General features: G+C 49.2%; 1 protein-coding gene across 1 annotated transcript; it reads right to left on the bottom strand.

Moving 5' to 3' along the window:
• Nucleotides 1–1169: 1169 nt before the first annotated feature.
• On the bottom strand, nucleotides 1170–15670 carry Mtnr1b (melatonin receptor 1B). The gene is given in 3 exon segments (XM_028874014.2): nucleotides 1170–1316; nucleotides 1319–2131; nucleotides 15416–15670. Coding segments are annotated over 3 exon segments (1092 nt in total). The 5' UTR covers nucleotides 15639–15670; the 3' UTR covers nucleotides 1170–1260.
• Nucleotides 15671–16257: the final 587 nt, after the last annotated feature.

Raw genomic sequence — 16257 nt, 5'->3', positions numbered from 1 at the left:
GCAGCACACCAGGGTCCCTTTGTTCTGCCTCCAGGGAAGCCCCATGGCCAGTTGAGGTAACTGTCCTTTCTCCCTGTGGACGGCATGCACATAAGACGCTTAACCTAGCTCAATGCATCTCTGCTACTTGTTCCCAAGTCTGCAGGGGACTAGCTCCATACCTACCTAAACACCTAATACTATCTATTTCCAAGAATCTTGAAAGGATTAGATATGATAGTACATACCAAGCATTCATCACAGTGACTGGTACAAAGAAAACACCCTCCAGCTTTTGCTTATAGCAGTCTGTCCAATAGACTGACCACCCAGAGGTCAGGCCTCATGGTTCTCCTGCTGGACCACACTCACCAAGCACCTTCTATTAATATCTGAAGAAAACAACATGGTGTGCATATGTGTTATTTGTGTGCTGTGTTTGTATGTGGTGAATGTTTTGTGTATATGTGGTGTGTGTTTTGTGGGTATGTACCTGGTATATATGAGTGTCGTGTGTTTCTGGTGTATATGTACATAGTATGTATATGTGTGGTGTTAATCTTGTTGTATATATATGTGGTATATGGTTGTGCTGGTATGCATGTGTCTGGTATATATGCACACGGTATGTGAGTATGCATGGTGTGTGTCTCATGTATATGTGTGTGATATGTCTGGTGGATATTATGTGTGATGGATGTGGATACAGTATGTGGTGTGTGTCTGATGTACATGTGTGTGATATGTGTCTGGTATATATTATGTGTGGTGGATATGGATACAGTATGTGGTGTGTGTCTGATGTACATGTGTGTGATGTGTGTTTGGTGTATATGTTGATGGATATGGACACGGTATGTGGTATGGTACATTTGTGGTGTGCAGGAAAGGTTGATGGGTAGGATCCTCTGCGGCTGTCTTTTTCCTGGGTCCCTGAAAGTCACCCACCTTCATTCAGTTCTGTGAATGTTTCTCTTTCAGCCCAGGTAATCAAAAGAGATATCTTCCTGCTGGCCCTTCAAGGAAGGGGCAACATTAGTAACAGGTCAATGTGGCAGGGAAAAGAGCATCTCATGGGTAGGGTTTGACTTCTGCCCCAGCCCTTTGGAATCCAGTGTCCGACCTGGCACCAGGAGTGTCTGCAGGTTTGTGCTTGTGGCCACCTGCCAGACTTCCCCAGTTGTGGGCTGTGATGTGAGCAGGTTGGTGCACAGCACTGTGACACAAGTTACACTTCCCCACTTCAAAGCTTTGCCTCTAGGTCCATGTACTTGATGCAGTCTAGAGAGCACCCTCCTGGACAGGCATGGGAGCCCCGAGATCAGGCGGTGTTGGCTCCGCAGCTCCTCAGCAAGACAGCATTTGGAAGCATCATGGAAGCAGCACCCAGTGTTCCAGAGGCCTGAGAGGATCCTCCTGTACTCCCTGCGGAAGTTCTGATTCAGGAGCCCGTAGACAATGGCATTAAGGCAGCTGTTGAAGTAAGCTAGGAAGTAGCTGGTGACAAAGAGCCCCTCTGGGACCTGGAGGGCCATCGCCTCTGGGTTGATAGCCACTGCAAGGCCGATACAGTTGAGAGGGGCCCAGCATATGGCAAAAACCACGAACACTGCGAACATGGTTAGGAAACTGCGCAAGTCACCGGGCCTCAGGCGCAGCTTACTCTCCGCCTTGGCCTTCCTTCGGACCCGGAGCACCAGCACCCAGATTCGCAGGTAGCAGAAGGATACCACAGCAATTGGAAGGAGGAAGTGGATGGCCACCACGGCCGCAGTGTACTGGGTGCTGGCTGTCTGGATGAAGGTGCAGGAATAGATGCGTGGGTCATACTCTAGGGACCCCACAAAGAAATTGGGCACCAAGGCCACCAGAGTGAGGAGCCAGACGAGGCTGATGTAGAGGGGGGCATGCCAGTGACTGCAGACGCGGTGGTAGGTTGCACTGTGACAGATGTACCAATAGCGGTTGATAGCAATGGCTGTGATGTTGAAGACAGAGCCAATGACGCTCAGGCCCATCACAAAGGCGCTGGCTTTGCAATGGGCCTCTCCAAAGGCCCAGCCATCATGGACAATGGCCACCAGGATCAGTGGGTAAGGGTACAAGGCTACCACCAGGTCAGCCAAGGCCAGACTCACCACAAACAGGTTACCTGAAGCAGGAAACACAGGTTAGCAGTTAGTAGAGTCCCCCCCACACACACCAATTCGTGTTCATTATTTATGGGGATGGAGGGAAATCACTTGGTGGGTAAAATGCTTGTAACTCAAGCACGACACCTGAGTTTGATTCTCAGATCCCACACTTTAAAAAGAAAAATAGTCAGGCGTAGGGATAATTCTTATAATTCCAGGGAAAGACAGGCAGATTCCTGGTGCTCGTTGACTAGCTGTCCAGCCTAATCAGTGAGCTCCACATTCTTAAGAGATCCTGTTTGAAACATAAGGTAGATGGCACCTGAGAGTACAGGAATGATACCCAAGGTTCACCTCTGGTTTCTGTACCCACACATGCTTGTGCATTTCCACACAGAAACCACACACACACACACACACACACACACACACACACACACACACACACACGATACACAGATATGCATACAACATTTTATGCTTCTCTAAACTGCTTTCATCATCACTGGCAATGGAAACCAATGGCATTTAGAGACAAGAGTCAAGGACTCAAATTGCATCCATACTTGTCTACTCAAGCGCTCACTGGCTCCCTTTGGTAACTTGCAAAGCATTGATAATTACCCTACTTTGTGGTAGGTGTGATAATGAGAGCAATGCCCAGTGGAGTGGGTGGTCTCAAATAACAGCTTCTAGGACAGGAATAGAGGCATGGTGTCCTGGTTGGCTTTTGTCAACTTGACAGAAACCTACACATAGCTGGGAATCTTAATTGAGAAAATGCCTCCATAAGATTGGCCTCTAGGCAAGTCTGCGGGGGCATTTCCTTGGCTCACAGTGATGTGTGAGGGCCCAGCCCACTATGGGCAGTGCCAGTGCTTGGCAGGTTGTGTAAGGAAGCTGGCTGAGCCAGCTGTAGGAAGGAAGCCATCGGGAGCAAGACACGAAGCAGTGTTCCCCTACGGCTTCTGCCTTAGTTCCGCCTCCAGTTTCCCATCTTGAGTTCCCTTTAAGAAGGACTGTAATCAGGACATGGGAGCTGATATAAGCCCTTTCCTCCCCAAGTTGCTTTTGGTCATGGTGTTTTATCACAGCAAAAGAAACCTAACTAAGACACATAGGGACGTGACTGTTGTCCTCTTGGCCCATAGTCCTGGAGGAAAGGGGTGGTGGCGATTCCTGCTTTGCCTGCACATTCCCTGACTTTCTGAGCTTTCCCCTCTGAATGGAGCCCTTGGTAGTTTATCATCAACTCAGCCAGCCAGAGCCTCAGGGAGCCACACAGCCATCCAGGAACGTAGCTTGAGTCCCAGGGAGGAGACAGTTCACTCCTGAAGTGTCACCTTTGCTCATCCAGACTCGCTGTCTGAGAACATCAGGGCCCCGAATGAAGCACCAGGAACTGGAGAGTTCCAACACGGAGCTCAGGGCGCGAGCAGTTCCCTTCCCCGAGACCATTTCCCCCAGCAAGCCTTGTGTTTTCTGAGCATTTGCTGTATGCTCAAAAGGCAGCAGGCTGTCGGCATGTAGCATTTCTCGGAGGCATAGCGTACACAGGGATAATGTTTTTAGTCCTCTGGCCCATGTGACACATGCATGCTACTTGTTGTCAGACAGATGCAGTGGAAGGTAGGTTGCATTTGTAAAAGGAACTTACAAGTTGCCCAGGACACAGGCGCTCCACCCAGCTTAAAATCTGTCCTTCTCCTATAGCTCCACCCACCCCCCACTTATCCTCATCCCACTTGAGGGTCTAGAGCATCAGGGAAGGAAGAGGACAGGTTGAGGTCTAGGAAATGGGTGGCTTAGAGCCTAGCAGTCACAAGTTCAGCTGTCAGATCTTCACATGAAGCACATTCCACTTACACGTTTCAAAATACAGCTTGGGAAAGGGCTGCCTCCAGCCTGCCCTAGTCCCAACACACATACTCACCCTGTCAGAAGACTGTGTGGTATAGAGTGCCTTGGGCAGGGACCTGCAGAAGTACCTATTTTCATCTCAAAAGCTCCAGGTCAGTCCAGCTCAGAACTGAGAGAAAATAAGTCCCATCATACTATGGAAGTTCTCAGGACCTCAGGGCTACACTGGCATCCAGAGCCAGGACAGGATCGAACAGGGCCAGGGGATGTGAGAGGTTGCCATTGAACTCTGGCAAGAAGTGTGGGGTGAGAAGGAGCATGGCCCTGGGGTCGAAGGGCCACACAGGGAGGTCGTCTAGAGATGGTGTATCCTGCATGCTCTGCTCTGCAGCTTTTCATCCTGCTCTGTTATTTGAGGGTTTTAGTTACTTTGTGGGTTAAGATTCATTTTCTTTCCAGTTGTTACTTCAAGGTGAGAAACACACATCTGAGGACCTGTGCACCATGTGGCATATCTGGTTGGCGTCTTTGAGTTTCATTTTCAGTCCTGGTGGTGGTCTCCACAGTCAGCAGCAGCCTTTGGCTTTCTGGCCAAAGTTCATCTTCTTAGTCAGCCTGGCAGAGTCAGAACCACTAAGGGACAGACACATCTCTAGGTGTGTCTTGAGAGCGTTTCTAGGTTAGGGCAGCCGAGCAGAGAAGACGCATGCTGAATATGGGTGGCAGCATCCCACGGGCTGGGATCCCAGACTGAGGATCCATTGCCTCTCTCTGTGATTGAGGTGTGACTGTGAGTGATGACCTGCACTGTCCCTTCCCACCGTGAAGAGCCACACTCCCAACAGTTACGGAGGCAACCCCTTTGTCCTCAAGTCTCCTGTGGCATGTGTCTTGTCAAAGTAACTAGGAAAGCAGCTGATGCTCCAGTTCAAACTGTCCTGAGTTTCCAGAAGCAGGGACTGCCTCTCGCAACCCAGTTAGGATAAGAATTGCTTTATTCTGGGATTTTAAGGCTCTTTTGAAGTTTGGAGGAGGTACTGGAGGCGGGAGGAGCCTGAGGTACACTTAGTTTTGCCCGTTTCTGGTATTGGGCATTTGGGCAATGATTGAACTTTCTCTGTGACTTCTTCACCCACCCCCTCTCCTGCTGGAGACCCCCCTACACTCTTCACAGTGTTGTTTTTGTAATGAACACCCCCCTTTCACCAACACAGGAAGGTTGGTTGCTGCAGATCCTGACGCTTTCTGGATGGACAGCAAACAGTCTCTCTTGGAATGTACAAATGTGACAGAAAAAGTCAAAAGTGGCTGGAAGCTGGTGCCAGCTCTGCCAGCTGTTTCTCTGGGAAAGCTAAGGCAGGCACCGCTGCGTTAATGCGGCTTGTCCCCTAATAATGCCCCAGAGGCTGCAAACAGCTTGTAAATGGCGAGCAGAACACGTTAGCTCCACGTGGAAAGTGATTCAATTACTCTCCCCTATTAAGCCGGCTGTTCCTAAAAGGCTGAAATCCACCAATCCCTGCTGGAGAGTCATCTGCCCAGCGGTCCTCCTGTCTTCTAGCTTCCTTGGCATGAATCCCAATTAGGTGACTGCCGATCTTACATTGCCGGCCATCTGTGAGCTGCTGAGATGCTGGAGTCTCTCAGGATGATATTTGGGAGGAGATCCCTGCTGCATCAATTTCTTCCCCAGCCAGGTGAGAGATCAGTCAGGCAGCCTGTAGCTCTGTTCTGCGTTGTGTGCAATGGCGTGTAATAAACACTCATATACCAGGCTTGGAGTGACTCATCCTGCCTGCCTCTGCCAGACAAGGTGTGACGGTGGGAAGGGGCCGCCACAACAGGGTTGTCTTCTCTGGAGCAGAGCCCCTCCATTACTCACAGGTAAAGCACACTACAGTAGCTTCTTATCCCATCTCCTTCCTGGGAATTCTGTTTCTGAGGAGGTGGTCAGCGCTACACTGTCTAGTCTTCATCAGACAGAACTCTGAAAGGCAAAGCCACCTCTGTCCCCAGCCACGCCTTTGCTCACCTTCTGAACTCTGAAGAGTTTCCTTGTGTTTAAAATGCCCCCGGGCATGGAGCTTCAAGTCAGTGTTCACTTGCGCCAGTCAGTTACTCAGCAGGGATCCCCCCCCCCAGAACCTCCTCATAGCAGTTCTGACTGTGCTGGGAGCTTAGAGAAGCGGGGTGAGCAACCCAGGGGCATCCATTCCCTCACAGAGAAGACAGTCAACAAATGGAAGCAGGGCACAGTGAGGCACGACCACAGCCGACCCACGCTGGCCGACAGGGCTAACCACTTTCAGATCAAAGTCTTCCTCCATCCTTTATTTGATGTACAGTACATCTGTGCTCTTCCATACACAGGAAAGACATGGCATGGTGCTCAGAGAAAGACCTGGCATGATGTACCAACACAGAGAAACAGTAGCCCAGGTAGTCCAGGCCACAGCAACAAGGTGGGGAAAGTCCCATGACAGACAATGAAGAGGGGTGGTGTTAGTCAGGCTGGACAACTCCCCCAAACCTTTCGGCCAGATTGCTCCCCCAAGAATGGCAGTGCACCTGCCAATCAGAATCTTACAGGGAAAGGTCCTAAGCAGCAGTAACGTCAACAGGAATCATGTGAGGCATTCTAATAACGTTTTGGGTGTAAGCAATTTTGAGAAGATTGAGCAGATAACTCTTTAGAAAGTTGGTTTCCTCACAAGTACAGAGCAATGGATACATGTAAGATAATCTCATTATGTTCTCAAATTCCTGGAGGGTAGAAATTGTTTTCTTCCAAAGTCCTATTGTTTATGAAAAACCCTCAGGGTGTCAGGATGACTCATAGAAAGGCTGAGATAAAGTTGTTCTTTTCTTAGTTATATAAATTAAAAGTGTACAGGAAAATACCAAGGACGATGTTTCAAAAACTTACAGGAAGATGTATTTAAGAGTGTAAGAAGCATGTGTTTGAAAGAATAACTGGTATAATGTCACCAAACATTCTTCACAATCATCAGAAGAGATCAGCTTCTGTGGAAACGTGATGATGAGCATCATCTTTTACTTTAACAAATGCAATAGTGACCGAGGACAATGGATGTGCCACCAGACTCAATGGTATGCACTTGGTACTTGTAAGAATCCTGCATGTTTAAGCAGACAATTTAGATCTTCTAGATGAAAAAGCAGGTGCCCAGTTATGTAAATCTATAGCAGAGAAGGCTGGAGAAGAACCAGAAGACAAGAGAGCCGGGGGGGGGGGCATTGGAAGTGGGGTAAAAGGCAAGTGTGTAGAGAACTGGTGTTCATCACAAGTGAAGGGCAGAAACAGGACACCGAGCTTGGCAGTGAGGAGGTCAGCCAAGGTATCAGCTAGGTGAACTCTGCTCTTTGCGGGAGAATGAAGTGATGGCCTATTCTCTCAATTAGCTTTGTCTTCAAGGAAAGAGAGATGGAGTTAACACTTGGACAGGAATATCCCTCAGAGAAAGGATTTTAGAATTTAATATTTTATTCTCTTTTTCCCCCTTTCCTTGTTTTTATTGGTGCATGTTTTGTTTATAGTTACTGGGTCACCATATGTAGGTTTTCATTGAACTCTAGCATGCGCTTTCATGCCTTTTCTTCCCCCCCCCTCCCATTCACCTTCTTCCTGTTTTTGTCTCATTCTCTGACACCTGAGAAATACCTAGTCACTGCCTTAGTTACCTCTCTGTTGCCATGATAAAAATATCCTGACCAAAGCAATTCCAAGGAGGGCCTATGGTTCACGCTTCCGAGGACCATTATGGTGGCGAAGGCATGGGTCACATTCCATCTCCAGTCGGGAAGCAAAAGGAGGTGAATGCTGGTGCTCAGCTCTCCTCTTTATTCAGTCCTGGACTGCAGCCCATGAAATGCTGCCACCCACAGGTAGGGCGGGTCTTCGCATGTCTATTCACCTAATGAAGCAGTTCCCTCACAGGCTGCCCAGAGGTTTATCTCCTGATTCTGCCAAGCCGTCCGTCACAGTCATGTCAACTATCATTATGAGCATTGTTCTTGTCTTACTGTTAGTTGTATTGAAAGAAGTGAGCATTTGACACCTGGGTCAGAATAGGATCCTTGTGAGGTAAGACATGAGTTGTCGAGCTGTGTTTCAGGTTGGGATGTGTTCTGACACATGTGAAGCCAGGTGATTTAATCCTCCTGGGAACTTCACAGGGTGTCCTTAAATAAGTGCAGATGTTGCAGCCTGCTGTACCCCTTGCCTGCAGTAGTTCTGATGACTAAAGACAGCAAAGAAGGTAGGGAGTTCCCTGGTGATTGCCAACTCCACAAGCACAGAGCTTTAACCTCTTCAGCAACACACATTCTACACTGTGAGTTGCAGAAGCCGTGCTCAATGTCTGCCGTGTCCTGAAGGACATCATGTCTATGTATGGAAGCCATGCTTTGGAAATGAATGAAGGCAGTTGGACAGGGAACTCTCTATGACCCCCAGGAAACTGAGAGCTCCCTGGGAAGAACGAGAGAAGACTAAGAGTTCCCTTCCTTATGTAGCTAAAGACATAATTACAGACTTTTAAAAAAAATGTTCATTTTTGCTCACTGAAAAGATAATAAGGTACTCAGAGCTGAAATGTGAAGCTGGAGATCTCAGAAACACTGGGGAGGGAGGCCAGGGTGGCCTAGTTTGTTCTTAAGCTGATAACACATGCCCCATATACCTGCTCGCTGGCTCAGCAACAGAGACAGCTGACATTGAGTGGCATCTTCCTGAGGGCCGGCTGAGTGCTGATTGGAGCAGCTTCCTCTTTCTCTGTCTTCCTAGGGCCGGGTATTCCAGGCCTATTGGACATTCCCTTCCAGGCCTTCAAGTGCCTTTGTCCAGGGCCACCCACCTTCTTCAGGTATCACATGCTGTGTTTCCTTATAGGGAAGGGGCAGGGGCTGGCCACAGTCTCTGCACAGTACCAGTGGGGAAGGATAGCCTACCTGCACCTCCTAGGAAAGCCCTCGATTGGGTAAGGGATGGGGAGAGCCCTGGGTGCCACTGGGCACTGAGGGAAGCATCTGTGTGGGGAGAACAGGCCTTGCAAGTGGGCCTATGTTCAGAATGTACTCCCTCCATATTTTCCCAGGAAATTGTCAGCCACTGATGCCCTCTGCCTTACAAATGGCTAAAAATTTTCAAAATGGCAGTGTCCAGTCACTAGCAACACCGTCTAAATGGTCTGCTTACCATAGCTGAGCGCAAAAGTCCATTGTCAGATCATGGCTCCTGATTGGTAACAAGGAACTCTGGGTGAGTTGTGGACAAAACTGGGGGTGATGGACACTGTTGTCCATCCCTCAGTGCTGGCAGAGAGGAGAAGATGAAGGCTGGCAGCTCAGAAGGGGTGCCATTTTCTAGCCTCTGTGCTGGGGACTGTATGGTGGTGGTGGTAGCCGGAAATCCAGGTTTTATAGTGTGTGTGTGTGTGTGTGTGTGTGTGTGTGTGTGTGTGTGTGTAGAGCAAAGCTTGACATCAGTGTCCATGATTGATTCCCATTTACACACTGAGGCAAGGTATCTTGCTGAACTTGGTGTTCATTGATTCAGCTAGTCTGGCTAGCCAGCTTGCTGCAAGGATCCCATCTCTGCCTCCAGAGTGCCGATGTTACAGGTGGGCCACCATGCCCCCCCTCCAGCATTTATGTGGGTGCTGGAGATCCGGACGCTCTCCCTCCCACATTCTCACAGCAAGCACCTTACCCACAGAGCCATCTACCTAGCCCTTCAGACAGCTTAAGGTGGCTCAGGACAAACCATCAAGGATGCACCGAGAGGCAACGGGAAGCAGTTTTAGGGACTGTGGTACAGCTGAGGCTGCTAAGGGACTCCAGCCACCCAGGAGCAAGAGCAGGCATACATGCCTTTGTGACTGGTCCAGATGTCAGCTTCCAAGGAAAGCATGAGGCAATCTTTGAGCTTTCATTGCTCAAAGCAATGATTAACTCGTCAGTTGCTGTGTTGAGCTGAGTACTGTTGTCCAGGACTCTGCCACCCACTGTAGCAGAAGTTCTCCTGTCCCTCTGTGCCTGCTGTTTGCCCAAGGACATTTGGTCCCTACTGTGTACAGGCCTCTGAGGACAGAGCAGAGCAAAAGTCTATGTATTTATTCAACTGGACAGGAAGCTGGGAGGGAGAGAAGGAGGGAGGAAGAGATGGAAAGAGAGAGATGGGGGGCATTTACTCTGTTGGAGAGAGCACACGGTATCATGGGAGCCTGAAGAGTGTGACACTCACTACACTGTTCACAGGGTCGATAGCAAACATATGGCTGAGTTGGGGACTGAGGAAAGGGAGCAGACATCAAGGAGGTGGAAGAGCAAGGAACCTCCTGGGTCCACCGGACAGCCTGGCCTGCAGGCCACCTGACAACAGGCTGTGAGCAGGTGAGGTAGCTGAGCTGATTGATGGGGGCTGCACTCTGGAAGAGACTGTTCTTTGGATGGAGAGGAAAGAGACTGGCAAGATAGTTCTGGGGAGAGGAGTGGTGAAAACCATCGAAACACTGTAAAGTGTGTGCCAGGGAGACGAGGGGGATTCAAACTCTCAAGATATAGAGTTGAGGAAAGGGGAGAGTGAGAAATATTATGATAGAGCAAAAACATTTGGGATGAAAAAAGAATGACTCCCAAGACTTAGGTGCCTTGGAGATAAAGAGAGGAGGAAGAGCTAGGGATTTGCAGCAGGCAAGGTGAGGGAATGGATGTCCCAGGAGAGTACGGCTCTGAGTGTCACACATAGCAGGGAATGAAGGTTCCAGAAGCTGGGGAAGGAGCAGGAGAAGCAAGATAGCTAGAGGGAGCATCAGGGGAGGCCCAAAATTAAGGGTGTGGTAGTTTGAATCTCATTGGCCCCCATAAGCTCATTGGGAATGGCACTATTGGGAGGTGTGACTTTGTGGGAGTAGGTGTGGCCTTGTTGGAGAAAGTGTGTCACTCTAGAAGAGGGCCTTGAGGTCTTATGTAGATGCAACAGTCTTATTAAATAAGAAACACAGAGCCAAATGCAGAGTTAAAAGCCCAAGAGGTCAGAGCAGTAGCTAAGAGCTGAGACTTAAAACCGCCTTCTTACCCTTCCTGCCGCTGCTGTCCTTCCCCTCAGCAAGAGACCTACTTCCTGTGTGTCTGTCTTTTTATTGACTTTCTGTTCTGCCTTCTTATTGGTTGTAAACCTAACCACATGACCTCCTCATCACTGCATGTCTATACAGACCTCTAGGTCTCTATGGTTGGTATTGAGATTAAAGGTGTATGTCTCCATGCTGGCTGTATCCTTGAACACACAGAGATCTACCTGCCATGTGATTGGGATTAAAGGCATGCACCACCACCACTAGGCTTCTGCTATGGCTTGCTATTAGCTCTGACCCCCAGGCAACTTTATTTATTAACATACAAATAAAATCACATTTTAGCACATATAAAATATCACGATAGTCTCAAATGTGTTCAAGCCATGCCCAGTATCTCAGACCACTTCCTGTTGCCTGCAGATCAAGACATATTAACTCTCATCTCCTTCTCCAGCACCATGCCTGCCAGCATGCCATCATGTTGTACCATGATGATAATGGACAAACCTCTGAACTGCAAGCCACCCCAATGAATGTTGTTCCTTTGTAAGTGTTGCCATGGTCACAGTGTCTCTTCACAGCAAGAAAAACCCTCACTAAGATAACTCTTTTTAAAAGCAAACAAACAAAAAACAAGAGACTTTGGTGTACATCTATGAGGGCAAGTAGAGAGGTGGGAAATAAAGGAGGGGAGGATATCATGGATTAGGGGAGAGTAAGGGAGGGCAGGGGAGAGTAAGGGAGAGCAGGGGAGAGTAAGGGAGAGCAGGGGAGAGTAAGGGAGGGTAGGGGAGAGTAAGGGAGGGCAGGGGAGAGTAAGGGAGAGCGGGGGAGGGTAAAGGAGGGCAGGAGAGAGTAAAGGAGAGCAGGGGAGAGTAATGGAGGGCAGGGGAGGGTAAGGGAGGGCAGGAGAGAGTAAAGGAGAGCAGGGAGGGTAATGGAGGGCAGGGGAGAGTAAGGGAGGGCAGGAGAGAGTAAGGGAGGGCAGAGGAGGGGAATTGGAGGCCAGAAAAGAGAATATAGGAGGGGAGAAGGTAGGAGAGGAAGCTAGATGAGAGGTTAGGAGAGAAGGAGAGGAGAAAACAGGAGGGAGAGGACCTGATAGAGAACTGTTTCTGGAGAGAAAGGAAGTGATCAAACCACAAGGCATACATACAGGTAAGGTGGAGGTGAAGCGAGCATGACAAAAGTCCGTGTGTGCTACCCGGAGAGCCTAGAGCTTGGCAAGCCCCCAGGAAGCACAATGTGAGGGGACAAGCCATGGTGGGCAGGAACTGGCTTATAGACAGGGGTGACACACACCTGACTGCCCTCCTGGTGGTCAGTTCCCTGAACCTGCCCCCCACTGTCCCCAAGTTCTGTCTGAAATGGGAACTCACCACACAAGAACAGCTGGCCTTGTGGGAGTCAGTAAGGGGGCCTCATGTCTCCCGGAAGCATGTTGAGACCTCAGGTGGGCCATGCACCTTGGTTAGTGGAAATAAATGTCCTTTACATGCTCTAGTCAGAATTTCATAAGGTTTATGTTGATAGTGATATCGATTTTCAACTTGACAAGATCTAGAATAACCCAGGGCACAAACCTCTGGGTATGTCTGCAGGACATAGATATTTGTAGACAGCATTAGTTGATGTGGGAAGGCTCACCTTAAATGTGGGAAGGACCAATCTATGCACTGATTCCTAGACTGAATAAAAACAAGAATCTGAGCTGAGCTGGGTGGTCGTGGCACATGCCTTTAATCCCAGCGCTTGGGAGGTAGAGGTAGGTGGATCTCTATGGGTTCAAGGCTAGCCTGGTCTACAAAGTGAGTTCTGGGACATCCAGGGATGTTACATAGAAACAAACAAACAAACAAACAAACAAACGAAAGAAAGAAAGAAAGAGAATCTGAGCTGAGAAGCAGCACCTCTTCCTGCTTCCTGACTGTGAGGACAATGTGACCGCTGTCTCACACTCCCGCAGGCCTGGCCTTCCCACCACGTGGACTGTACTCTCTAATTGTGAGCCACAACTAACCTTCCCTTTCTTCTATTACTTTGTTCACAGCAATGGAAACATAACCAGGACAATATCGACAGATTAAGGGAACAGACTTGAGTACAAAGTCTGAGACAAGTTGTTCTTGAGGTAAATGTAAACTCTTCACTTTAAAAATGACTAATAAAGAGTGAGTAGGGGCTCACTTCTCACAGTGTTGGAGGTTTTCAGAACATTTTGAAATATCACTTTACCATGGTCATTTAGTTTAAGCTAATACTCCATTAAGTAAATGACTGTCACCCACAAAGTCAACCATCATACAAATGAGGGCTGGGCACATGGCACATAGTGAGTGAGCACTTGTCTAGAATGAATGTGATTCTTTGGTTCATTCCTAACACCTCAGAAAAAAGGAGAAAGAGGACAAGGAAGAGGTGGAGAAGGAGGAGGAGGAAAAAAGAAAGAAAACACTGGTTAAATAGCGTGACTGTGGAAGCTGCCAGTGGGACAGGAATAAACGCTGTGGATAGCATGCTAGTTGTTTCTCTAGTGCTGGGCTGCAGCACAGGCATCAGGAGACAGAAGAAGAGGATGAAGCACCAGCAACTCCACATGCTCTCTATTCCTGGCTGCTGGGAACTGTGGGGAGCACAGGGTGGGGCCGTCCTAAGTGGCGTGAAGGAGAAGTGGGATCCTCATCATCCACAGGCAGGAAGCAGCGACCACTCCCTCAATCATTTCTCTCATGACAGACAAGCTAAGGGCTGAACAGGGAGCCTCAGCACATAGAGGCTTCCCTGGCCCCCAGCATGTCCAGGAGGGAAGCATGAGGACCTGGAGGGCTAGGCACCCTGATCCACAAGGACAAAGCTTGGGGTGGCTGAACTTCTGCCCCCCTGCTCAGAAAATGAATGCTTGAGGCTGCTGTGCCAGGGCAGTGTGATTAAAGAAATAGCAAACACACATTCTGACAGTAACTTACTCTTTGCTAACACATGTCTCTTTTCCAGAGCTGCAATGAGGTCTTGAAAAGGTATTCCAGGAAACACCAGCCCCAGTGACTGTGAAGTTTATGCTCCTCAACAACGTTAGGGTTCCCACAGGACAACTAAAAACTCACACTTCCCTTCTGGCTTCCTCTGTAGAGAAAAATCCTCAGAACCATCTTTAAGATCCCCAAGACATTTATAATCATTCACCAGCAATGGCTTTTGCAAATGGCCTGACATTTTAGAAAGTCATCTTTAGGCTTTTCCACTGTTTATATTTACACCACTTTCCATTTTACTTGGCCTTAACATGCAAGGTAAGAATTACAGAATTAACAGTGGGTCCCTGAGGTTTCTCGAAGGTCACTTGACTAGCATTTCTCAGTACCCTGTCAGGAGATGAGTTACATGCCCCTCCCTCTGGTTTTGTTGCCCTGTGGGGAAAAGTTGAACTGGGAATAGATTGGAAAGAAAAAAAATATTTTCAGAATTGCCACCTGATTTAGCCAAATCATTGTTGTGGTTCTCACAGTGAGACCAGCAATTTCTCTATCTTCATTCAGAAAAGCACTTGGGAGGCAGAGCCAGGTGGATCTCTGTGAGTTCGAGGCCAGCCTGGGCTACCAAGTGAGTTCCAGGAAAGGCGCAAAGCTACACGGAGAAACCCTGTCTCGAAAAACAAACAAAACACAACAAAACAAACCAAAACAACCCCCCCCAAAAAACCCCCAAGAAATACAAAAACAAAAACAAAACAAAAACAGAAAAGCCAGTGTCTGAATCAACACCCTTGCTTGGAATGGGATTTTCCAGTGACTAGATGAATTTTTGACACAGTGCCTAACAGAATGCTCACATCCATCCATTGCTCGAATCCATGAAGTGTCCACTCTCTCCTCCAGCAAGGGCTTTCTAATTACCTAGTGTATGAAATCAGTTTGGCAGGTTGGGAGAGGGGTGTCTCTCACAGGCCGGGAGCTTCCATGGCCAAAAGGGGCCCCATCGAGCAGCAACAGTTGAAATGCCACGGATAGCAGCATGCAACCCTTCGGCGCCCACATCCGGCCACGAACAAGAAAAGCTTGGCTCAATTCACATTGGCACGAGTGTGTCAAGTGTGTCCTGGGTAGCTAGCTGCTAGAGACAAGTTCCAAAATAGCTTCACCCCCGGGAACCAGAACTTACCCTAACTTCAAAGAAACAAAGTTTGGGACCAGGATGAAATGAATGGATGGAGACACCCGGCACTGAGGGGGGGGGGAGTGGGAGCGTGGGGGTGTTTGTGGGATGTGAAAGGATCTAAGATTCAGGCTTCGAAGCAGTGGCAGGGCACAGGAGGAACCCAGCCCTGAGAAGGCTGGCACTTACCCGCGTTCCGCAGCTTGCGGTTCCTGAGCACAGAGAGGATGACAAGGAGGTTCCCCACGACATCCACGGCTGTGGTGACAACGACCACTGTAGATAGCGTGGGAGCCACCCAAGGAGCCCGGGGAGTCCCTGATGGCCCTGCGCCTGCTGACCCGGACCAGCTAGGGCGCGCCGCCAGCCCGCTGACCTCAGAGCAATTGGCGGCAGAGCTGTTCTCAGGCATCCCGACGCTGCCAGAGGCACAAGGTGAGCACTGCTTCGGGCACTCCAGTTGTCGCCTCCTCACTGCCGGCCGACCCAGCGAGTGCTAGCAAGAGGCGGTGGGTGGGGAGGGACCTAAAGGAGACAATTAATTGAACGTGGGCAGAGGGGCGGAGAGAAAGAAAGGATCCAGACAAGGACCGGCTCAGACGTTGTGGAAAGGATTGCATCCTCAGAGGCACTTTCAGGAACAGCGCTGCAGCATCTCAGCCCTGCCGCCAGAGCTCAACCAGTGTCTGGCCCACTTCTAGTGGCCTAGTTGGTAAGGACAGTGTCCCTACAAACCAAGAACCCCTAGTTCCTTTACAACGTGGAGAAGCTGAGTCCATCTGGGGACAACCTGCTTTGCAGACTGCAGTGGGTGCTGCTGGTTCGAGCTATCTGGTCGTCAGAAGGCTCTGCCAGGTGGTGCAGCTCTAAAGAGCGCATGACTCCTGGGGAATGAGGAGCAAGCCCAGAGCAAAGACGCCAAAAGTGTTGTCACCTCTGAAAGGTGACAGAAAGCTATCCTTTGGCCACGTGTTGTGTGTTGTGGATGGCCTTGAGGTCAGTGCTGGAAAACCAATACTTTAAAAAATACT

This window comes from Peromyscus leucopus, chromosome 7 (genome assembly GCF_004664715.2).
Source record: "Peromyscus leucopus breed LL Stock chromosome 7, UCI_PerLeu_2.1, whole genome shotgun sequence".
Classification (NCBI taxonomy): domain Eukaryota; kingdom Metazoa; phylum Chordata; class Mammalia; order Rodentia; family Cricetidae; genus Peromyscus; species Peromyscus leucopus.
This window is presented reverse-complemented; position numbering and strand designations above follow the sequence as displayed.